The 22,657-nt window shown below is 51.9% G+C and overlaps 12 protein-coding genes across 12 annotated transcripts; 6 read left to right on the forward strand and 6 right to left on the reverse strand.

The window, feature by feature from the left end:
- Positions 1 to 59: 59 nt before the first annotated feature.
- A1O1_07834 (uncharacterized protein) lies at positions 60 to 830 on the forward strand (the record flags this gene model as incomplete). Its single annotated transcript, XM_007728700.1, has 1 exon — positions 60 to 830. The coding sequence occupies one exon, from the start codon at positions 60 to 62 to the stop codon at positions 828 to 830; it is 771 nt and encodes a 256-aa protein (XP_007726890.1).
- A 149-nt stretch (positions 831 to 979) lies between these two features.
- On the reverse strand, positions 980 to 1,418 carry A1O1_07835 (uncharacterized protein; the record flags this gene model as incomplete). The annotated part of the gene is made up of 2 exons (XM_007728701.1): positions 980 to 1,294; positions 1,353 to 1,418. 2 exons carry the CDS (start codon positions 1,416 to 1,418, stop codon positions 980 to 982), a joined length of 381 nt encoding a protein of 126 aa, XP_007726891.1.
- A 540-nt stretch (positions 1,419 to 1,958) lies between these two features.
- On the forward strand, positions 1,959 to 2,816 carry A1O1_07836 (urease accessory protein; the record flags this gene model as incomplete). Its single annotated transcript, XM_007728702.1, has 1 exon — positions 1,959 to 2,816. One exon carries the CDS (start codon positions 1,959 to 1,961, stop codon positions 2,814 to 2,816), a length of 858 nt encoding a protein of 285 aa, XP_007726892.1.
- A 218-nt stretch (positions 2,817 to 3,034) lies between these two features.
- A1O1_07837 (uncharacterized protein) lies at positions 3,035 to 4,702 on the reverse strand (the record flags this gene model as incomplete). Its single annotated transcript, XM_007728703.1, has 1 exon — positions 3,035 to 4,702. The coding sequence occupies one exon, from the start codon at positions 4,700 to 4,702 to the stop codon at positions 3,035 to 3,037; it is 1,668 nt and encodes a 555-aa protein (XP_007726893.1).
- A 2,229-nt stretch (positions 4,703 to 6,931) lies between these two features.
- On the forward strand, positions 6,932 to 7,452 carry A1O1_07838 (uncharacterized protein; the record flags this gene model as incomplete). The annotated part of the gene is made up of 2 exons (XM_007728704.1): positions 6,932 to 6,960; positions 7,062 to 7,452. 2 exons carry the CDS (start codon positions 6,932 to 6,934, stop codon positions 7,450 to 7,452), a joined length of 420 nt encoding a protein of 139 aa, XP_007726894.1.
- Positions 7,453 to 8,192: 740 nt separating this feature from the next.
- Positions 8,193 to 9,701, reverse strand: A1O1_07839 (uncharacterized protein; the record flags this gene model as incomplete). Its single annotated transcript, XM_007728705.1, has 2 exons — positions 8,193 to 9,532; positions 9,599 to 9,701. The coding sequence occupies 2 exons, from the start codon at positions 9,699 to 9,701 to the stop codon at positions 8,193 to 8,195; spliced, it is 1,443 nt and encodes a 480-aa protein (XP_007726895.1).
- Positions 9,702 to 10,513: 812 nt separating this feature from the next.
- Positions 10,514 to 11,331, forward strand: A1O1_07840 (uncharacterized protein; the record flags this gene model as incomplete). The annotated part of the gene is made up of 2 exons (XM_007728706.1): positions 10,514 to 11,079; positions 11,127 to 11,331. 2 exons carry the CDS (start codon positions 10,514 to 10,516, stop codon positions 11,329 to 11,331), a joined length of 771 nt encoding a protein of 256 aa, XP_007726896.1.
- A 1,048-nt stretch (positions 11,332 to 12,379) lies between these two features.
- A1O1_07841 (uncharacterized protein) lies at positions 12,380 to 14,782 on the reverse strand (the record flags this gene model as incomplete). Its single annotated transcript, XM_007728707.1, has 18 exons — positions 12,380 to 12,476; positions 12,532 to 12,629; positions 12,685 to 12,820; positions 12,874 to 12,906; positions 12,981 to 13,081; positions 13,144 to 13,222; positions 13,273 to 13,390; positions 13,451 to 13,494; positions 13,544 to 13,597; positions 13,648 to 13,713; positions 13,774 to 13,791; positions 13,843 to 13,918; positions 13,975 to 14,061; positions 14,125 to 14,255; positions 14,308 to 14,374; positions 14,423 to 14,484; positions 14,541 to 14,665; positions 14,723 to 14,782. 18 exons carry the CDS (start codon positions 14,780 to 14,782, stop codon positions 12,380 to 12,382), a joined length of 1,452 nt encoding a protein of 483 aa, XP_007726897.1.
- A 1,208-nt stretch (positions 14,783 to 15,990) lies between these two features.
- On the reverse strand, positions 15,991 to 16,746 carry A1O1_07842 (uncharacterized protein; the record flags this gene model as incomplete). The annotated part of the gene is made up of 4 exons (XM_007728708.1): positions 15,991 to 16,156; positions 16,208 to 16,404; positions 16,483 to 16,619; positions 16,677 to 16,746. 4 exons carry the CDS (start codon positions 16,744 to 16,746, stop codon positions 15,991 to 15,993), a joined length of 570 nt encoding a protein of 189 aa, XP_007726898.1.
- A 1,523-nt stretch (positions 16,747 to 18,269) lies between these two features.
- Positions 18,270 to 18,932, forward strand: A1O1_07843 (uncharacterized protein; the record flags this gene model as incomplete). The annotated part of the gene is made up of 1 exon (XM_007728709.1): positions 18,270 to 18,932. The coding sequence occupies one exon, from the start codon at positions 18,270 to 18,272 to the stop codon at positions 18,930 to 18,932; it is 663 nt and encodes a 220-aa protein (XP_007726899.1).
- Positions 18,933 to 20,335: 1,403 nt separating this feature from the next.
- On the forward strand, positions 20,336 to 21,715 carry A1O1_07844 (uncharacterized protein; the record flags this gene model as incomplete). Its single annotated transcript, XM_007728710.1, has 1 exon — positions 20,336 to 21,715. The coding sequence occupies one exon, from the start codon at positions 20,336 to 20,338 to the stop codon at positions 21,713 to 21,715; it is 1,380 nt and encodes a 459-aa protein (XP_007726900.1).
- Positions 21,716 to 21,782: 67 nt separating this feature from the next.
- A1O1_07845 (uncharacterized protein) lies at positions 21,783 to 22,472 on the reverse strand (the record flags this gene model as incomplete). Its single annotated transcript, XM_007728711.1, has 1 exon — positions 21,783 to 22,472. One exon carries the CDS (start codon positions 22,470 to 22,472, stop codon positions 21,783 to 21,785), a length of 690 nt encoding a protein of 229 aa, XP_007726901.1.
- Between the last annotated feature and the right edge of the window lie 185 nt (positions 22,473 to 22,657).

The raw sequence follows: 22,657 nt of genomic DNA on the forward strand, positions 1-22,657 counted from the left end.
TCTATAACATCCCTCCCTTCAATGCGCCGGAGGTAGTAAACGAGAATCTCACGTCCAAGATGTCGGCGACACATTTGATGCCAGCCACGACGTCATCCTCCCTCTTCTTCAGAGCGCTGGCACTCGCCTCAACAGCACGCTCTTGCCCCCATGCCTTCAGGACCTTCTCTTCGACGAAAGCCATTCGCCAGTCCTCGAAGCGCGAGCTATATACAGGCCCATCCTACCAACCTCACAGTCTTCCCGCCGATTTCCCTCTACCTCCCCGAAATACCAACATTCCGGACACCTCAATAGCTGGACCGCAACCTCGTCTCAATGACACTAGGCCTCCTCAAGAGATTGGCACACGGCCGGGAGATATTGCAGAGACCGCGAGTATAAGTGTGCCCGAAAGTGAGGCACAACAACCCAAAGCTGTGTCAGAACCCAAGTCTGTGGCACAACCCAAAACAGAAGAAACGAAGACGACCAAGCCCCGTCGAAGCAAGCTTAGGCCGCGGAAGGCAGCCATGTCAATCACTCCCAGCGCTTTACTCCATCTGCGAGAACTTCTCGACCAGCCAACTCCTAAAATGATCAGAGTCGGTGTCAAGAACAGGGGCTGCTCTGGGCTTGCATACCACTTAGAATTCGTGGACAAGCCCGGGCCCTTTGACGAAGTCGTGGAGCAAGATGGAGTCAAAGTCTTGATTGACAGCAAGGCCCTCTTCAGTATCATTGGCAGCCAGATGGATTGGAAAGAAGACAAGCTCAGTGCTAGATTTGTGTTCAACAACCCCAACATTACAGAGCAATGCGGTTGTGGCGAATCATTCAGCGTTTCATAGAAGGGTATGACGGAGCACGGCATTCTATCAGCTTGCGACCAGAGCGAGCAACGAACTTTATGTTGAGGATCATGACTGCTTCATGAACAGAAGACTCTCTTCAGCGGAAGGCTTCCCTTGCCGGTCTATCCGTCTATGCACAAGCCGTTTCAATATACCCCCTTTTCATAGTCTAGAACTCTGGCATCTTCGAACCTGAGGCTATTCTTCTTCACAAATGCTTGATGAGCTGGGTCCTGAGAGACATAGTAATCGCGATCCTCCTTTGAAGCGAACTCAACGACGAACCCGTGCGTGAAACCGCCCTGCATGTGATTATGATGAGGCCCCATCGAAGAGAGGAACAGACCAACCTGTGCGCCCTCGGGACTGTTGTCGACACCGCCAGAGGACGAGACGATATAGGGCTTGTTCGATGCAGGATGCATACATGTGCCTTTCAAGGAAAGCATGTCATCGCAGAACTGTCCACGTCAGCATCCACTGGTTGAGGGATATCGCGAGGTATAGGATATGGCGTACTTCTTTCTTCTCCGCGTCACTCAGTGAGGACTTGAGCTTGAACAGAACAATATGGACGATAGACATTTTGGACCAGTCGATGTGTGCGTATCCACTAAATCAAATAGCAAACTAGGTCTCAAAAGTATTAACTGAAGGAAACTGAGGCCGGAGATATTCGAGTCGAACTACGCTCGGCCTGAAGCCTCGTTGGATATGCCACCTCCCGCCGTGGTGCTTGCGCGGACAGTTGCGGGGCATGTGTACCTAGGGAAACTTTTACTGTGCCTGTTGATTCATCCCCTCACCACTCGATATCTCGGTACTAGTATCTGAGCTTGACTGGCATTTATACCTCTTCCACGACACAAATCAACCTGCTAAGAGCTTGCGTTGGATTGTGAAATAGCTTTTTCAAAGCGAATCATCACTCCCTTCGCAGACCTGATCAACTCTCTGCATTAGTACAACCAGTCCCTCTACCAGAACCCCCGATCGCGTGTCCGTTCCACCGAGTCCTACCTAGTTACTACAACAGCCTCTCTCCCTCTTCTTCTGTGAATCTACCAGACTGAGAAGTCTGTCGATCTATACATAGATCCTTACTCCCCCCTCTTTTCATTCAAAATGGCGACGCACTCCCACGAGCATGGGTCTTCGCATTCGCACGACCACAACCCCACGAATGGCAACGGCACACCGCACGGCCACTCCCACGAGATCCTCGACGGGCCGGGCTCGTACATCCACCGCGAAATGCCCATCGTCGAAGGCCGCGACTTCACCGACCGGGCATTCACCATCGGCATCGGCGGCCCCGTCGGCTCAGGCAAGACAGCGTTGATGCTGGAACTCTGTCTGGCCCTCCGGAACGAATACAACATCGCCGCAGTGACCAACGACATCTTCACCCGCGAAGACGCCGAGTTCCTCACGAAACATGGCGCCCTGGCGCCCGAGCGGATCGTGGCAATCGAGACCGGCGGGTGTCCGCACGCTGCAGTGCGCGAAGACATCTCGGCGAACCTGTTGGCCTTGCAGGGTCTGCATGCTAAATTCCAGACGGATCTGCTGCTGATCGAGTCGGGCGGCGACAATCTCGCCGCTAACTATAGTCGCGAATTGGCAGATTTTATTATTTACGTTATCGACGTTGCTGGGGGTGACAAGGTCCCGCGCAAGGGTGGGCCGGGCATCACGGGCAGCGACTTGCTGGTCATCAATAAATGCGATCTGGCGGCTGCGGTCGGGGCTGATGTTGACCTTATGGAGACGGAAGCGAAGAGGATGAGGGAGGGTGGTCCGGTCGTGCGGGCGGTCATCAAGAACGGCGTCGGGGTCAAAGAGACGGTTGATTTGATTCTGTCCGCGTGGAAGAGTACCTCCGGCTACAGTGTGAGTCGGAAACGGTGGGCCGCTGGTGCGCCGAGGGGGAGTGGTGAGCAGCCTAAGGTGGTTCGAGATACGAGGTTTCCACGACAGTAGAGAGCATAAGAGAAGAAGGGAAAAAAAATGTCAATCATAGGGGCTCAGCGACGAAGATATGAGACAAAACAGCTGTTGACAGCTGGATGGATTCTTTGCATGGTAGACCTGAGTGTCGAAATGCCATATTGCAGACCGAGTCTGGATTATCAGGGCCGAGTATATGTCCTATAAGGATTCATCGAGCAGTCTGGACAACTGTTGTCTTGTGACCGCAATCATGCCCCTTTCCGGGCAAACCTGGCCAAAGCAGGTCCCAGCTCGACTTTGTCCTTTTTCAATTTCGCATTGTCCCTCTCCGCACGTTGCTTCTTCATATCTTCCAGGCGGAGCCTCTTCTCGTCCACGATATTCTTGCCGCCCTTCTTCCTCAGGAATCTCCTCACCGTGCTGTTCTTGCCCCGTCCACGGTTCCGCTCCTTCAGCTTGGCCAAAGGATCCACAGGAGGCGCGTCAAGATCCTTCTCTCGCCGCCGCTGTTCTGCACTACGGGTGTCCAATGTTCCAATGAAGTTGGGGTCCAGGGCGATAGTCTCGGGCTGCAGCTTGGTGAGCAGAGACTGGATTTCTGCCTCTTGTCGCTGTTTGCGTGTCTCGTAAGGATTGGCTTCAAGGGCGTCGTAGTTGGGTTCACCTGCCCCGGGCACAACGATGCTGCTGAAACCCTCCGAATGTGAAATGCCCAGAATATCATCAAACGGGCAGAAACGAACTCTTTCGACACGACGTCCGTCGTTGCCCCAGTTTAGGTATGGCGACTGGACCTTCATGGGATCAGCAGAAGTCGAGGTGGTGAAGAGATCCTTCCAAATAGTCACTCCAGTCCCGCTGCCAACGGCGGCAAGACCGCGATCTGAGATGTCGATCGAAGACGCGGGTTGATGAGTTCTGTAGGATTGTACTTCCTTCAAAGCACGGATGTCCCAAAGTTTCAACCGGAGGTCCTGGCCACCACACAGCATATAGTGCCCGGACCGGTCGATGGCAATAGACCGAACAGGCCCGGCGTTAGACTGCATCTTGACAAGAGGCGTCGTGGAATTGGGCGACCATAGCGACACGGATCCATTCTGGTGACCGACATGTAGGATTGCATTGTATGGGTTCTGAGTGAGTGCCGTGGGTGCACCTTTCCGGGTCGAATATTCGGCCACGATCTGTCCAGTTGAGGTGTCGGTATATCTCAAGAATCCACTGTTTTCCACACCCGCCAGCAGGAAGTGGTAGGGTAAGAACTCCAGATGTGTGGTTTCCACATATTTCTTCAAGCAATGAATCTCGACTCCGGCATGATCGTAAATGTAAGTGTGCTTTTTCTGAGCCACGGCGAAATACTGGTCGTTGTGCAGCCATTTTGCATCTCGTATGGTCTCATTCAAATTCAACTCGCACCCTGGCTTCCCTGCTCGCCATTCACAGGTGGCGATGTGACCTTTCCTCCCCGCGAGAAGTAAACTGCGCCCGTTCCTCGTGTAGTCCGACACATAGGGCCCAAGATCGAGTTTGAACTCAACGGCTTTGCTTGCCTGCTGCACGCCAACCGCATCGAGTATGTCTTCCTGCCGGACCTTGTATGTCCTCTCAAGTTCGGTCTCGGGCTGAAGAAAACCTTCCTGGTTCTCGTAGAGGATCTCCGCATCCTTTGCGTTCAAAACTGCGGTTCGGTATTTGTTCTCGATCCGCTTGAGGTTTGCACGCAGCTTCTTGTCTTTGACTTCGTTGACTCTGACAGGTCGTCCTCTGCCATACTTCTTTCGTGCTTCGGCGACTTGCTTTTGGTTTTCTTTGTCTTCTGCGGTCAACGCGCTTGTAGGGTTTCGCTTCGCTGGGGGCTGTAGATTCTGGATGGTGAGTTGGCCGGCGCCATTCTCGACTAACGTCTCCATCATCAAGATTCCACGGTCCAGCACACCGCTTGGGCAATCTACAAGAGGGCAGAGCGTTCAAGGAGGAGATTTATTGTGCCTCCTCAACTGTTTTCAAGCACGAACTTATCTGCCTGGTACATTAAACATACGAAATTTCGCCGCAGCCACGAGTCCCCAAAAATTTCTTGCCAAGGTTGGAGAGAACTTCGAATCGGGATTTGGGGAGTCGGACCCCGACTGCGGCTCGTCCCGTTCGAGAACAGGGTGACGCCGCCCTACTTACACCAATGACATCGGTAGGAGCTCATCTCAAGCCTCCCAGCCTTCTCTCTCAGCACCCCAGAGCCCACACCACCCAGGCTTCTCAGACATCTTCTTCCTGCTGCGGAGCTGCGTCCGCATCAGCCTCATGCGCTGGTCTCTTACACTCTGTGTTGATGCTGGCTGAGTTTCGTCCTTCTCATTGTCCACCTGAAACCACGGTTAGAAGTGGGCGGAGTCATCGCTGATCCCCTTAGGAGAGGTAGTCTAGTCTTTACGTGGCCTCCAATTATCCCAAGCACCTATTGCAAATGCCCTGCGTGCGTTTTCCCAGCTCTGACTGCTGGCCCCTTAAAATCCCCAGTATTTCTGCAGAGTCATCGGCGCGGATTTCTTCCGGCAAGCGTTGTGCGAAACCCATAGCATGTTACTCAAATGCCCAAAAGTTCACAACCGCAAGATGCCGACGAAACCTTGACACGAAAGAGTTGACCCGTCGTTGAACACAATCTTCTCCTTGACCGGTATCATCCTAGCTAAGACCTTTTCCCTCCTTCTTCTGCGGATTGGGGCCATTCTGCTGGAAACGTGATCCGGCAGAATTGCAAGACGGGAAGTCGAGTGATGTTACCAGGCAGGTTACACCTCATCCTCATTCCAATATCTGATTCTCGGGTGAGCCTATCCTGGCGTACCTTTGGTGCACATTATGTTTCTGTGTTGACCCCGTGTCGTGATACAGCACCAGGCAACCATTCGCATCACTTTCCTGCAGCGAGCTGTCGTGGCTTGGTTGTACACCCATCACTGGAGTTGACTCGAAATGCGTGAAGGACTCACAGGGGATACTGGGTAATGACTTGCCGCAACAGAAACAGAGTCGCAGCCGCGTTCCCACCAAGAAACGACGTGACCGGGCTGAATCGTTCAGGAACAACGTTGCATCTGGCCCAAGCTGATTGACTGTGGGCGACACCCTGTTGATGTCCAATTAACTTGCGACGGCACCAGAGAGTTCGCCCTATGCCAAGCGGACTTCAGCAGTACTTTTCTATGTACTGCCATTGTACTGATGCGGGTTGAGTCGGCCATAGCTGAAAGCTATCCCGAAGAACGACATGGCAATATCTAAGCTGCAAGCTTGAGAAATCAATCATCTGCGAGCCGCGTGAGACTCACACTAGGCCATTATATATTGAAGCCCTCTCGAATGGCTCTGACAGGCCTCGGGGGATTGTTTCGGCCAAGTCCTCTGAGGTTTCCAGAGGACGATGCGGTTTGGCCGGCCTGGTGACCGCTCCTCGTTGACCTATTGTGCAATTACATGAGATTGCTTTGGGAAGATTTGAGCCGCACTCTGGACTCGTGCTAAAGTGGTGAGGATTGAGATAAAGACCCTGGAAGACAATCAAAGACACGCGCAGGGTAGGGAGCATCTTGGAGGGTGGAACAAACCGGAAGCCAGTACATGTACTATGAATGAAGCCCCCCTGCCAAGCGTCACGTGCAAGGCTGTGGACTCCAGGTGGTTCCCTCTTTATCCTTCTCAACAGGTTCACAATTCTGCATTTGAACTCCCATGAGCCCAAAGGCCATAGCTTGAGTTGCTGAATAGAAATCTAGATATCTGTATGTTCAAACTTTGATACCTGTCACTGCTTCTCCTCATACTTCCACTTCCTGCCTGGAGGTTGCACCAATCCCTGTGGGACCATGGTCTCGCATAGGGCTTGCTATGGACGCACACTGCACTGTTACCGTGGGATTTATGCACGATTATCACCACACACCTGCCTTCCTGGAGACAGCATTACTGTCGGATCTCAGCATCGGTACTGAAACCTGTTTAAGTGGGCGACGAATCCTGTTCAAGTATCACCCCGTTCTATCGCACATTATGCTCTCAAGATACTCCTCTGCTTCAGGCTCTACAGGTACCGCCAGTATCTAATTGGCACAGATGGAGTTCCCGAAGTGGAAAAGACCATGACGATGGAAGAGGAGGCTGCGCTGCTGTAGGAGGTTGAGAAGCTCGTTCAGACCTCGGAAATAAAGAGCAAAGCAGCGTCTGGCAAGCATACGGTGATCAACCCGATGTCTGACGTCTGGATGATAGTGGCAAGGTAGACTCCACGGAGACAGTGGCTGCCCTTGCGCAAAGCCTGAGCGCAAAGTTCCTGCACGGCTTGGACCTGTTTAGTGACTCGATTCGAGACGCCGTTGCGGGATCCTCCATCTTCCACCACCATGGACATGTCCTCTTCAAGGCCAAGTCAGCACTGGATTTGGCCTTGGCCTTGGAAGCCACAAAAGGGAAAGAGGTCCAGACGGTGACAGTGCGGGACATGTTCCGCTGGAAACTGTCTGAAGTTGCATTGATTGGTGGCCAATGGGCCATCATCGGCTGCTGCAGCGGCATGATGTCCATCTCCAGTGCCGATGATATCCTGGGCCTTCCCACTACCATGTTCCATGCTGGAGCCAGCTCGGTCGTCTCAGCCCTGTGACCGGGCGACGACGAGGATGGAGCAGCGTTCACCCTCGAGTTTCTATGGCGCCTTCAAATCCGCAATCAAGGCCGGTGTGCAGGGTGACAAGCTCCGGCTCCGGTTCCGGCTCCGGCTCCGACCCCGACTCTGTCTTTGGGCACACGGTCGACCTGGCTCGAGCAATGCAAACCGCGATCAAATACCTGCGGAATAACTCTGCGAGAGCCAACTATGCTGCGCCATATCACTGGGCAGCGTTCACGCCAAATGGCTTCTGGATGTCTCCGACTCATATATTTGAGATGACATGATATACGTGATGGATAGATAACCAAGACACGCCATCCCATCCTGATACTTAGTCAAGCGTTGTAACTATACCAAAAAAAGTAGAACAACGATATTGGTAGCTGCAAATCGTGGCCAGCTTCCCCCCCTCCAGACCCTTCTCCAGTAACGCCCAAACCGATAGCAACCCCAAAAAACCTTCCATCCTAACAGCCTCGACCAAGCTAGCATTGAAAGCCAAAATCCATCTTCATCAGTCCATAAAGGTTTGCATCAGGCTAATATGACATATATGATTGCGTGGAGGAGCGGTAGGCCTTGCTGGGTGCCTGCCTCAGGCAACGACCACCGCGCTTTGCTCTTTTCCCGGCCGGACCATGTTCCATTTAGTCCAGCTAGTGGCCGTGTGAATAAATGGTCGAAATGATTCGGCGAGATGAAAAGATCAGCAAACATGATGCGATTATGCCTCAGGGGTCTTCAGGTTCAACAATCGGCATGAGCTCTTTGGTAAGAAGATACTCGGTAACAGCATAGTGCCTGCGATCGATTGCGAGGTTGAGTGCCATAAACCCCCAATTGGCGGCGTTAGGATCTAGCCCGTGATCAAAAAAGCAGTGCATGAGCTGTAGATAGACATGCTCTCCGTACTTCCAAGATTTTGCAGACTCGAGAAGAACGACTCCGGCGAAGGCGTGACCATACTCCTCAACGGTGATCGTCTGGGTGAGTAGCATTTCCAGCATGTCCACCCGGCCACAACGGCACGCCTCAGAGACTGCATCATAATCTTGCTTGTGCATCGGTCTGGCGCCATGGGCGACAAGGGTTTCCGCGATTTCGAGTTCACCGCTACTTACGGCGTGAACGAGAGGGGCCTGCGGATCAAAGTTCTTCTCGTTCACGTCAAACCCAAGCTCGATTGCGAGCAAAACAAGGTCGTTGGTATGGTTGGTGATCGAAAGGTCCACGATGTAGTGGAGCAAGGGTAAACGGACGTCTTCCGCGGCGGAGAGAATCAGCAATCGAAGAATTCGTTTGTACACGTCAAGTCTGGCACGGTCGCGGGCAGAGCTTTCGACAATAAGCTTGAATGTCACCTCGTATTCTTCGCTGTCAGTCTGCATGCAGTATTTCGGGTCGAGTAGTAGGTGGATCATCTCCAAATTTCCATCCACACATGCATCTTGTAAGACCATTCTGTAGCCCATGTCCGGGTTGTAGTAGGTCGAATACATGTTGACACAGGCGCCATTTTCGAGGAGAAATCGGGTCATTTCAACGTTGCCCTGCTTGACTGCCATGCGTAAAGGATCAGACAGCTGAAACATCCTCAATTCCTCGGGCTGACGAGCCAGAAGTGTGTCTACCGTCGGTTTGTCATTTAGCAATATGGCTGTCATCATGGCCCAACCCTCCGCCTGGGCTTGCATATTGTAACGAGTCAGACGATTCAGCGACGGAAAATCGGCAGAGATAAGGAAGGCCAAGGCCGTGAGGGCGACCAGCATTTGTGTCCGGTCATACCTATCTCCGTTGCCAAGATGGACTGTATTGCACAGGGCGGCCGGCACTTTGTTATGGACATCTGCGTCCCATGAGAACTCTTCGACATTCTGGAGGATTTCAACTGCACCCTGCATGTTGACAGCCAATTTACTCCTGGGCCGCGGTGTGCCCATCTGACCCTTGAGGTATCTGCACAGGTGCTGGCCTTTCATCAAATGGGTTTTCCAGCCCAGGGCTCCTTGATGAATTGGAACCGACATTCGATCAAAGAAAGCGCATTGGATTTCGCGGTCGAACAATCCTACGGGAAATTGTTAACCTCGGTTTCGGCAACGGGGCCACGATACTGCGGCAAGACTAGACTCACGATTGATCCTGCGCAACCGTAGTCCTTCCGACCAGTTTGAGTGGGTCAACACATTGTCGATGATGGTGAAGAACACGTCCACAGGGAGATTGTTGAAGCCCATTTCGAAAGCGCGTGGAGCCAGCGGCAGCCGAGGAGTCAAGGCCTTCGGGACGCGCGAAGCACGTTGCTCAGTGGTATCGACGAGTCCTCAAGGACGACTCCGGAGATGGATCCACGAATTACGTAGTACTAGGAGTGGATGAATGAAGGTTACGGTCCAGATTAGGTATGAACTATGAGCTCCATAAGGGAGGTAGCTTCCACTCAGCCGTTGTCTAGTTGTAGATTAGCGAGACTTGGCGCGATGTATCGGATGCTGCGGGGATCCAATCACAACTCTCCAGCGTTGCTCAGCCTTGCTGCCGTATCTTTGACGAGGTTGGGCTCACTTCGAGCATTGTCATCAGGATCAAGACATTCCTGGGTTTTCCAGCTCATAAGGAATGACTCCAACGTGGTGGAAATTCTGTACTGGACGACACCGCTTAATCACCTGTTTGTCATGAACCCACAGTTATGGGAATGATGTTGGTGTACTAAAGTGAACTGCGCAGCTCCCCCCCCCCCCCCCCCCCCCCCCCCCCCCCGGCCACGCAGACCTCCCCGGGAGATGCAGGAGCCATACTCGTGATGGACTATGTATAGCCGTGCTGATGCCGTGGTTTAGTCATACTACTCTATGTACAGTAACCAGAATTTTCGTCCCGAACGGTGACTGGGCGACTCCCAAAGTGCGGAGTCATGTCCCGCTTTTCTCCACGCCAAAACCTCGGGGACCCCTCATGCCTTCGCAGAGAACGTCAACGATGCCGACCAGGGATATAAAGTCCCCGCTGGTCGTCCTGTCAGCGAGAAGTCACACATAACGACGAAATGGCTCAGCTTCAAGGCAAAGTTATTGCTATTACTGGTGCGGGTTCCGGGATTGGCCTTGCCACAGCCCGAGAATGTGCACGTCGAGGGGCTTCGCTCTCATTGTGTGACATCAACCAAGATGCAGTCAACAGCGTCGTCTCCGAAATCAAGGCCAAAGACGTTGACGTGATCGGCAGCCGAGTGGATGTCTCCAGTTCGGACGGTGTCAATGCGTGGATCGCTGAAACCATGAAACACTTTGGTAAACTGGACGGCGCAGCCAATATTGCCGGCGTTGAAGGCAAAGCAGATGGGAAGGTGTTTGCAAATATTGTCGACATTACCGATGATCACTGGAACTTCATTCTGGGTGTCAATCTGACTGGTCTCTTCTACTGCCTGCGAGCTGAGCTTCGGGTAATGGAGCGTGGCGCCTCCGTCCTGAACGTTACTAGCATTGCAGGGTTGATGGGAAGACCAGGCATTGCTGCCTACAGCTCGAGCAAGCACGGTGTGGTGGGGCTCACAAGGACAGCAGCCAAAGAGGTTGGTGGACGAGGGATTCGAGTCAATGCTATCGCTCCGTAAGATGCCCTGTCTGTTTTGCTGTCCACCTGACTGACTTCGACAGTGGCCCCGTGGATACCCCAATGCTGGACAGGTTGCGGGCGGACGGGGGAGACAACATACCTGTCACTCAGACATACAAAACCCTGGCTCTGCAACGATTGGGAACGCCTGAAGACATGGCAAAAACGATTTGCTTTGTGCTGAGTGACGATGCAAGTTTCACCACAGGGGCGATATTTTCGGTCGACGGAGGTGTGGTCTGTTAAAGGACGTTCACATTCAAATATGCATCAGGTACTGCCTCACTTCGAGGAATGAGGTTGATGCGTCCGTCCGAAAGCTCAATACTATCCTCGATGCTCGACTGTGAGAAACTCCGTTCGGTGCAGTATGGATTCTCATCCAAAAGCACGATCGAAGCAACCTTATCCAGGTTTTGTGGCATGGGTACCAAAGGGATGCGTGGACCAGGCCGTCTTGCATGTGTCTATATCCACATCCACTTTTTCTTTTTCTTGTGTACGTCATGTAAGCGGGAATGTTGTGCCAGAAAGCTTTTGTCTGCAAGCGCAAATTTAGCTGTATAACTGAGAATGGCGGCTGATACTGGATGTCTCTCATTTCTCCGCCCATTGCCATACCCTGGGCTGGGAATCCAAAGACCAACTCCAAGCTACTGGATGTAAACGAATGTGTGCTACGCCACTATTCTTCAACGGAACCAGAAGTGATTGGTATGATTATCATGGTTGTCACACTCTCAATTTATAGAGAGTGTCTCCCTCATGCCTAAGGTCTACCTCCTGACCTAGACAAGCACAAAGGTGGCCAGAAGAGTCCAAACCCAAAGACACTGTGATAGAAGAAACATGACTCCAGAGGTCTCAGCGTCTAATCAGGGGGAGGGGGAGACTTCTCTACGCCCTTATAAATTGGCAGGTCTCTGATATGGGACAAAGTGAGGTTGGGAAAGTCACCTCTAAAAGACCTTAGCGACGAGTTTCTGCACCTTTGTTCTCTCGCCAGTGTCTTCCGCTTCGAGCGAAGCCTCGTATTTGTCGATGATATCGACATCTGTCCGGAAATCAATTTCTGCAGGATTCACCACCTTGGTCTTTTTGACAAGTTTGACCACCACGTAGACACTATGAACCATCTTGTTAGCTTGGTGTAGTGACAGGAGCGAGGAGACAAAGGAGACCACAGGGTCAATGGAACTCACATGATAAATATGGGGATTAGGCCATAGTTGAATATGCTGCAACACAAAAGGATCAGCACCAAACAGCAAGAGAGCTAACAGGTCGATACAACTCACAATGTGGGAGTGTCCCATTGCCCCGGCTTGAAGACTGCATAGCCTTGCACAAAGAGCATGACGAATGAGCAACAGAAAGCATACCAGGCAGCACTAAGAGAAGAGGTCAGTCTCTGTGGTTCAAGGTCATCTGTCGAGATCAGCTTACAATGGTTGCCATCTTGAGACAGCAGGGAGGAAGTGTTTGCGGTCCACCCCTTGAGCTTTGAGCCCAGCGTTGAAACGAATCCATGTAGCCGACATAACCTAGTATCCTGTTCAGAAGCTTGGTCATGCAGCTCTGGGGAGCGGGTGTACTTACACACCAATTGATCATTTGCGCAGCGGTTGCGAAACTGATGACCCAATTCAAGAAATCGTTCGTTCCTTTACCAAGCGCCATATAGGAGAAACATCCCAAAGCCAGCATGAAGAGTACAGCGATATAGGGTACGCCACTGATGTCGTTTAGCCATATTATTTTCAGAGTATTTGTGTGAATGTCACTCACTTGCGATTTTTCCGGGCGAAGAAACGTGGTGCACTAGGAGGTTATGGTTAGTCTTTTGCTCAAAGGTTTGGCTTTACCTAGAGAATAACGCGACCGCATATACTCACAATCCCTGGTCTACCATTGCCACCAAAGACCGACTGGAAGCGAATACATAGTTGTTACCGGCAGACAGGATCGACGTTAGAAGAGCTGCATTCACAACAGACTGACGCAGGGTTAGCCTTATATTTCTTCTTATCGCTGACCAGTCCTGTGGATATGGCTTACCGGCAGTGCTGGAATCTTCAAGTTGACCATTGAGATGACATAGGGACTCTTAGCAGCGTATTTGCCGCCACCAAGGAGGCTGAATCGTGACCGTCAGTTGGATTCATCCGAAGATCGGAAAGGACGTACCGCTCATCAGTATATGGGACGAGGATGCCGACACAGAGCGCCCCAAAGATATAAAAGAAAAGGAGACGGTGAGGCAGTGTACGGAAAGCCCGCGGTACGACCCTTCTTGGAGCCTCGGCTATGAGAGAGTCAGCTATGAATCAATGTTGAGAAGAAACCATTGGAACAGTATACGTACCTTCTCCGGCAATCATGGATATGAACTCTGGACCACAGATGACCCTATCGTTTCCGTCAGAGAGCACACCAGAAAGAGAAGCATCAGACCTACAATCCGGCCTTGATAGCAGCCTGGACAAAAGATTCAAATTGATGAGCTGAATCGCTGTATCAAGTCAGTAACGATGATTTACATCAGAATTGAGCATCACTTACTCCCCTTTCCAAACACCAGGATGTTTCCAATAATGAAACCCAAATGCCCAGTGTAACGGGTTGCCCCTAAGCAGAGGTCGATTAGCTCACTGAGCAGCGAAGCAACTGAAGTGATCTTTGACGTACCCAACCATGGTCACAAACCTGTATTCATGTCAGTGTCTTTTTGAAATCTCTGAACGACAGGGTACTCACGTGTAGAAAATGAGACCAATGGCAAGCAAAACTTTGCCCATGCCAATCCAGAATTCGACCTCTCCGTACCAGTCCACTACAGGCACCATTAACTGATGATTACAGAAGAAGAGAAGCCCAGGGCTCGCATACCTCGCCACATATTCATAATGAAATAGAAAACCAACATTGCAGATATTGTGATCGCTGGGCTTAGGTCCGCGTCCCAGTATCCGACAACTGAAAGTTTCTTGTGAGCATATCTTCCATAGCAGGAGATTCACTCGAGGTTCGGTCACTCACCAGTATTGAAGACGGTCAACTCAAAGATGATGTCCGTAACCTGCAGGAACAGGAAATTGAAGCTGGCAGCTGCGCCGAAAGCAGGGTCGACGCAACGCCCGGCGATGCGAACGAAAGAGCCATCCCATGGGCTAAACCATTTGATGAGCCAGTTGACATGATGATCTTGGGCAGCGAACTTACAACAAGGAAACCGTCTCCAATTGACATTGGGCCGTGGCAAAGATGACAGTTGACCACCATAGAAATCCTTTTGCATATAAGCAGCGTCCCATTTGCGTAGTGAATGCGACCTTACCCAGAAACAATGCCAGAGGGCCGGAATTGTAAAGGCCACCACCGATTGATACGAACAATGCGCTGTAAAAGCCGTCAACACCTGACACCTGACTGTGGTCCAGTCCATTCATGCTCACGCTCCAATGGTGCCAGCAATAGCAGACAAATGAACCTGTCGGCTAGACAATCGACGGTGAATTTTCATGGCTTGAATGTCGGCGGCTTCATCCTCGGAGTAGGAGACCGACAGGGGGATAATCTCCTAGAGAATAGTCAATCGGCTGTGCTCTTTCGTGCATGAGTACATGACTCGACTCACCCCTAGCTGCTTGTCGTCCGTCATAGGGACCGAACTTGAAGCTGGATGTTTGGCGTCCATTATGCTTATAGTTGGCTAGGACTGTTGTAGTGTGATGATCAGGCTTCTCCGGACGTGCAGAGTCTTTCGAATTATAGAATTATAGAAACATAGAGAGATATCTTCTTCTGTTGAGCTTCATCCCGATTCCCCAGTGTGCCTCCATGGCCGATTGATACGGATAGTGGCGCAAAGAGCCACTCGGTCCCTGATAGACATGTCCTAAAGCAATCCCAGCAGTTGTGCGTTACCAAGCGATTCCAAAGTCACCACTAGAGACACGCTTATCCCAATGACGTCTAATTGTCCCAGATGGGTTCTTGCAAGAGACTGCGGCAGTATTGTCCAATGATAGATGCCGAACCCCGTTTTTATATCAGGGTGTTCGCCCACCTCGTTATCTCGACCGAACGGGTAGTAATCTTTTATCGGTTCCATATAGAGCTACTAGTCTACAGCTGGTTAGTCAGAACCCCTCGGCGCCGAGGACCCAATCGGCGACAGGACCACAGCCTCGGGAGGTTATGGACTGCAGTGGTATGGACGGGTGAGGAGAATGGCGATAAAGTTTCTCACAATAGAGCCAGACCTTTCTGTATGCCTTATGGGTGCTGGCAACAATACATGGTGATTCTGCGTCCGAAGCAGCCCAGATATGGAGCGTCCTTGTAGGTGCCTCTCAAGGTCGTTGTCGCCAGCGACACCATCAGTGGTGCTTTGCGGACGAGCCTATGGACAATATAAGTGGCACACCAGAGCTTCCTAACGTCAGTACTACCCCTTTCCTAGCACTTCTATACCTCCCTCCTCCTACCTGAGTATGAGATAGCTAGGTAGCAAATTCTACTTCTCAAGAACTCCACGCGTAGTAGTAGTGGTAGTAAGTATAGTAAAAGAGAGAGTAACTCCTGTTTGTGCATATGATCGAGGTGGCAGTAGTATACACCTTTCTTGGTGTGCCACTTATTTTGTTAAGGCTTTGCGGAGTATCAGCACCGGGGGCAGCCCCAGTACTTCGGAACCGCCCAATCAAAGAGAGATCAACATCTGTCTGAGGTTCAATGACTACTGAGATCCCAAGTGTAGGTAGGCTGCGGCGTGTATTTGCCGGCCACGGGTTCCCAAACATCAATAGGATCGTAGCCTCCTACCTTACCAGACCCGGTACCACCTTGAATGAAGCCCTTGTCGAGGTGTCAGCGTCAATCTCTGAGCACCTAAAAGCTGAATCAACTCACCACCATGCGAAGGACGATCTCTGGCATCTTAAGCACAACTTCGGGTGGAACACTGAGGATCTGAAGGTCGGGTTGTCTCAGTGTGTCGATGGTCCCAAAGTATCCATACATCATGCGTTCCGCATCAGGCTCACCAGGCTGGCAAACATTTGCACCACTAGAGCTCGGTTGATCAGCCAGTTCAAGCACGCCTTCGATTGCAACTTACGCTCCATGGAAGATTGTCGAGAGCCAAAATACTCCGTCTCCCTTCTTCAATTGCGCAGCCACGGCTTCTTCGGGCCGGGGAATCCGGTCTATCGGCCAAAGATGGCTCCCTGGGATGATGTTCGTACCTCCGTTGCGAGCGGTAACGTCTGTGCCGGCAACAAAGCCCCCAACTAAGTTGACAGAATCAGAATTGATCTATTACGAGGGTGGCCAGTACACACCTCCTATCGGATTCTTGTCGAGACCGATCTCTCGTTGAGTACTCGCGAGGACAGAATCACTGTACCTCTCAGCAAAGTCTTTCTTGAGAAGAGCTTCAGCAAGGGAGCAAGGGCTTGGGGCATACCGATGTAGGTACTGCGCAGTGGCTCCAGGTCGAACCCGATAGCCATTGCAAGCTTGCAGCCAGTCTATGATAGCAAGTCAGCCGCGACGCCGATTGAAGGAACTCAAGAAGCATAACTTACAGCTGCCTTTCCTTACTCGCTTCTCATCCGAGAGCCAATCCCACGTCTCCCGGACGAGGAAGTGCTCCATGACTCCGTGCCAGACAGGATGCTGAAGGCTGCACCAGAGTCAGTATGGTCACATAACCTTCGGCCAACAACGCTTACAGCTTGATGCTGGCGTTGGGAACTTTTCCAGCAAGACCGATGATCACGTCGGAGTTCTAGCATGGTCAGCCATGAGGTTCGGGCTGTATACCAAACCTAATGTGTTGGCGTACTGGTGGTCTAAAGTCTTTCTTGACTTTGGCAACATGCTTGGGATTGCCTGTCTGCCGGACTTTTTCAAAGACGGGATGTGCTTCTGCATTCAGGGCATCGACAAACTCTTCCGGAGCATACTTCTCGACAACTCAATCAGGATCAGTGATGATACTAGATCGCTCTCAGTCAGAAGACTCACCAACGACCCCGTCTTCGCGGAGGATCTTGCAGATCTCTTCAATGGGCGCAGTCACATGGACCTTGCGGATAGAAGGTGTGCTGATAGCCATGCCAATGCTCTTGTTGCTCAGTGGAAATAGCGATGGACGTCTCTGGTTCGTACTAGTTGTCTGTCGCGACACTAGTTCCTAGTATGGTGATATATATCTTATCTGGGATATTCGGGTCTGGTGTCTGCGTGCTGAGCAGATCCGGGTCTATATCGGGGACATGCTGCAACAATACATCGGCGAGGCTTGAAACTTCGAAAGGTTCGGCGATCGACAAGAACAAGCGATATGTTGTCCCAGTACTTAACGAACGGCCTCTACACAGCGCAGTCGGAGACAAGAGATGGCAGTATGTTCGGAGCTTCTACCGGCAGGCCGTGTGGATACGGATTAGTGTCCGTCTCCTTATCGTTCAATAGTGACATCTCTCTCGGCGATACAGATAAGCTAGAGACGGCAACTTACAGCGCTTTTGAATGAAACAGGGTGTTAAGGCCCAGAGACCGTATCAAGAAGTCGATTCTTGGCATCTTCCTTCGGGCACTTTGGACATTTTACAATTGACTGCCGTTCTCGTGGTGATTTAGCCACTCAGGAAATCAGTCCGTTTATGGGGTGCGGCTGTTCAGTGTTTCTGCTAGTGCTACCAAAGCATTCCCACAAGAAATGCACTGCATGTAAGATGCCGTCTCCAGAGGCTTTCTCTCTGAACAGCCTCAAGAAGTCCTACATAAAACCACTTCTCCTGAGATGGGAGGGTAGCAACATGACAAAAGGGGCAGTCACAGCATATTGAGGAGAGGGGCCGCCGCCCTAACCCCCCTTTCCCCACAATGTTGATAAGTACAGGGCGGCGTCACCGTCATCCCAAAAACGACTCAGCCGCGAGAACTGCAAGTGTCGGCACTAAATAATAATCGTTTTGCAGTGTATCGCCAGACCGCGGTGACACTGTGTCTAAAGGCATGTTCACAACTTGAACGCTTACAACTTCGGGCATTCAATAGCACCGCAGACGATAGGGACACACACGATTTCTGCCCCGAGCCCGATCTCCTCGATACGGATCAATCAACAGGTGATCGAGTTCCAGTGATCCACCTCTCCTCGTCAACGAACGATGGCTACCACCGACGATGCCCTTGAGACCTACACGCATCTTCCTCTACACATAGACCCTCAAACTAAACAAGTCTCTGTGCTCTCGTCAGACAAAGCCCTACAGGATGCTGTCGCGAATCTCAACAGCTTGCACAGTGCCCTGAAATCTTTGGAGACCCCGAACAACGTCCCACCGCCTCCTCTGCAAGTAAATCCAAAGCGATCGGGAAATGTCCAAAAACTCCGAGAATCTGCCGCAGCTTCGTCTCGGAAAGGTCAACATGCAGACGCAATTCGCCTTCTTGGAGTTGCCATAGATATGGCAGCCGCGCGGCCTGGTTGGGAACCCATGGGACTGGCAAGAGAAGAACTGGCTCTGATGTATCTGTCTCGTGCAGCAGCAAACGCTGGAGTGCAGAACTGGGTGGAAGGGTTAAAAGACGCCGAGTGCAGTTTGGAGTGTAAGAAAGGCCCTAGCAACGGTCCCAACAGTGAGAAGATCCCGGGAAATGCCAAAGCATACATCGTGGGTGGAAGGTGCTTGATGGAGATGGGTCGATGGAGGAACGCTGTCGAATGGCTCGAGAAAGCCGTCGAGGTCGAGGGTACTGAGGGTGATGACGGGCGAGAGCTGGCCCGCCAGTTGACAGAGGCGAGAAATCATGCAGAAGCCAAAGTCTGAACACTCTCTGATTGACGGGAGAACACTGTTCCAGCCATACCGATGCACCGACATACTGACAGACGGTGTACATCGAAAATGTTGCCTATGTGCAGCATGCTGCCAGCATATACAATGGACGCCATCTGCTCAGGCTTACACATGTTTGTGGTGGATTGCATCATGCGAACACATCTGGCTCGGCAAACGCTCCTACATACTCACTCTCATCAACCTCGCGCTGTTACTTCCCACCAGTGGCTGATATAGGGCATCGAGGACGGCCGGCCCTGGTCCGTAGCTGCAGTTACACATTGTTCCGCTGACTGGCCGAACTGTCTACAGCTCGAGCCCCTGGGCAGCACAAAATACACCCCGCAAGACATCGATATTGTGTATGACGCGGTGTCGCTGCTATCTGGCCGAGTCTCATCGATTATTCCCTGCCCATACATCTCGACAGAAGCTGTGTGGTGTCTGATGGAGAGGATTATGATAGCTCAACAGACTCAACCCGCTGCCGTCGACCGAAGGGTGGTGTTATCACGTCTCCCTTCACCCAAGGATTCTGGAGTTCGGAAGGCTGTCAACAGCAGTACAGCTGAGACGTCAACTCATGTGGGGAGGATCACTACTGGCAGAATGACATTCTAGAGCCTTCAGCTGTAGGTTCGTGCACATTTGCGCCTTTTCCTTTCTCAGGAAGTAGGCATCAGCGGCGTCGCCCCCTGGTTGCTATATTGTGTCGTGGGTGAAAGACCATGAACAAGCGAGGGAGGCTCTCTCAAATCCCCGGCGTAGTGCCCCAAGAGCAGCAGATTGGCAGTCAGGATATTCCAGGGACAGCCGTCTCTGTCTGAAGACCCCAAGCATCACCGGCAATGTTGCAGACGACGTAGATGCATGCCGCTCCAGAAATGTCCTTTGCAGCAAGCCATAGAGCTAGAAAGATAGATATCTCTACTTCAAGCCATCACAAGAACTACGTTCAATCCATTAGTTCCACGTGTCTCTAGAAAGCTGTAAACTGATTCGACTAGCGAGTAGCACTGTGGCCGTCTTGTAGCATCAGTATTTCTCATTTCAGTCGGACTTCACCGTAGGACGGGGCTATATTGACAGCGACGATTGTTTGTTGCTGATGGCTACGCGTCAAATGGAACACCGTTCTGGTAATACCTACAGGAATAGTAAAAAGAGCATACTACATGTCGAGGAGGAAGTGGAAAGCCAAGGGCGCTGTAGGAGCTACAAGACTGATACGATACTAGTACATGGTCTATATATCTTCACTTCACCTACATTCGAACGCTCTCTCCAGCTGTGGAAGTTTTAACCGTCGACCACCACCACAAGGGAAACTGACAGAGGACTTAAAGCACTCCGTCGAAGCAGAGACTGCCCAAATATCCATCAATCTGAGCATGGATCACGACACAGAGGCAGATGGCGATGATGCACTTCTTGCAAGGGTCAGCCGTGCGTTCGCGCCGTATCTGCTACCGCCGAACGATCTGAACAACGTCCGGCAATCACTACGTGGCTACATCGCCGCACAAATCAACGCAACGCAAAATCCCGGGCAGGGCCTCGAGGGACTACGAGCGGAATATGTTAAAGCTGTACGAGCCCACCGCGCTGCGAAAAGTCGGTATGATTCTAGCATCGCTCGAGATCGCGAGCGCGTCACCACAAGTGCTTCAAATACCGCAGAGTCAATAGCACGCGCCGATCCCAGTTCCGCAGTCCTCCTCGGCCAACATATCGAACTGTCAAGACTGCAAGAACAGCACGCCAGACTTGTCACGCTGCAGGATGAACTGAATGCTCTCGCACGCACGAATCGGCGGTTCACCACGCTTGACATTCGCTCGAAAACGACCTCCGAAGCTGTTTCCGCGTATCCGGACACGGAGCGTGAAGTAGCACGATTGAATGATGCACTGACACGATCTGTCAAGGGGCTCGAGAGAGCCGTTGTGGACGCCCACCAGCATGCGACCCGAGAACGAAGTCTGCTACAGGATGTCAAGACGCAGAGGCGGTCTGATTATGACGGTGTCACTCCTCAACAAAAGCTCCATGCACTTTTGGTGACGCGTAGGGAACTGACTGCGTGGTTGGAAGAGAGTCTGGAGAAGTGCCAGGGTAGCAGTTACGAGGCGAGAGGTCAGCAGGAGCAAACACACGACATACGGAACGAAACAGCCTCTGGAGAGCCAGGACAGCTGCTTGACGAGCAATACGAGCAGTATCTCGAAGCACGCAGGCGAGTACTGGCTGTCGTCAGCTCTTTGAAGTCTCCTCTCCCAGAACTACCACAGGAGAGTCCAGACAGCAGTGCAGTCCAGATGACGCGACGCTCGGCGGAGATTAGATGGGCCGAGGAGATCAAGTCTGTGAATCTGATCGAAACGATTCTTCTCCCGGCGTTGCAGCAGCAATCCGCTTCTCGCGCCCTTCTCACCTTTGCGACGGAACGGCAGGCGGATGAGCTCCAGTCGACTATGAACATGCTCGACAGGCTCAGTGACGAAAGTCAGATTCTGCTAGCTTTCCCTCTCCTTGCACGATCAGGACGCTTCGAACACGCAGCGTCGGCCTTTGGGAAGAAACACGCGGTCGAGGATGAACCAAAAGATGAAGTGCTGAGGCGATTAGAGCCATGGCTGTTTGCGGCAGAAGCAGCTGAGACAGCTGCGTCTGGTACGATCGAAGCACATGTGAAACGAGGGAAAGAATCGATGGAACGCTTTGCTCAAAGCCATGCTGAGTTACACCTTCTGCGAGAATGGAATGGCTGATACGAGATGAGAAATCCCCAGATGGGATAAGAGCTTTTTGCACTACGCCTTGGTTCTTCGGACCCCGTCACTGCTTCTCATTCTGGGCAAAGAAGAAGTTGGCTCCTACCACGGTCAAGTCGTTCTCCTCGGCCCAATCCCTGACGCCATGTCGAGGTTTCTCATAACCCCAATGTTTCCTGTCGGATGGTGCCTTCAGGTTGGACGTGTCTCCTTCCAACAAGACGAACACATATCGATGTGATCCGGTCTTCGGTGGCGGGCTTGGTGGAAGATATTCCTCTAACTCGGCTTGTTTAGCTTTGGGCAAATGAGTCGGAGGCTCGGGGATGGGAGTGGTCAGGTTCGTCACAATCCAATGGCACATCTCGGACCAGATTGGGTGGTCTCTTGACTTTGCATCGGGGTCGGTCAGGACGAGAGTAAAGGTCGAGTTTTTGGTAGTGATAGATGAACGTTCAAGAGAATGGAAGGTGAACACAGGTCGCTTGGAGACTGCCTCGACAGGGATGTCATTGCCTAGAAGCACTGTCTCGTGCGACTTGGGGTAGTTGATGTCGAGGTAGTAGGTTGGCTCGAAGTCGTCGAGAACATCGCCGATCACGTCGTTTGCGACTAGAGTGTCTCTGATGGTTGATGCAAGGGAATAGTCGGCGTCAATGACTGCTTGTCGGTGGTCGGGACGAGGTGGAATCGCTGTTGCCGCGATAGTTCCAAGGAGAACGCTAATCGCAACGAAGCTCGCAACGAAACGCATGATGGGCGGGGAGAGAAGTCGTCTCGTTGGTAGTGTAGTGCCTACAATATTGACAAGCTTATGAGGATGGTACAGGAAGATGAATGTCTCTGTGCAAGGGACCTCTCCCCATGTGCCGTGTCGTAATATGACCCCGCCTCAAGAACGCAGAAGCTCCAAGATACAAACCTCACACAGCTGGTGAT

Source organism: Capronia coronata (genome assembly GCF_000585585.1).
Source record: "Capronia coronata CBS 617.96 chromosome Unknown acBCG-supercont1.7, whole genome shotgun sequence".
NCBI lineage: Eukaryota > Fungi > Ascomycota > Eurotiomycetes > Chaetothyriales > Herpotrichiellaceae > Capronia > Capronia coronata.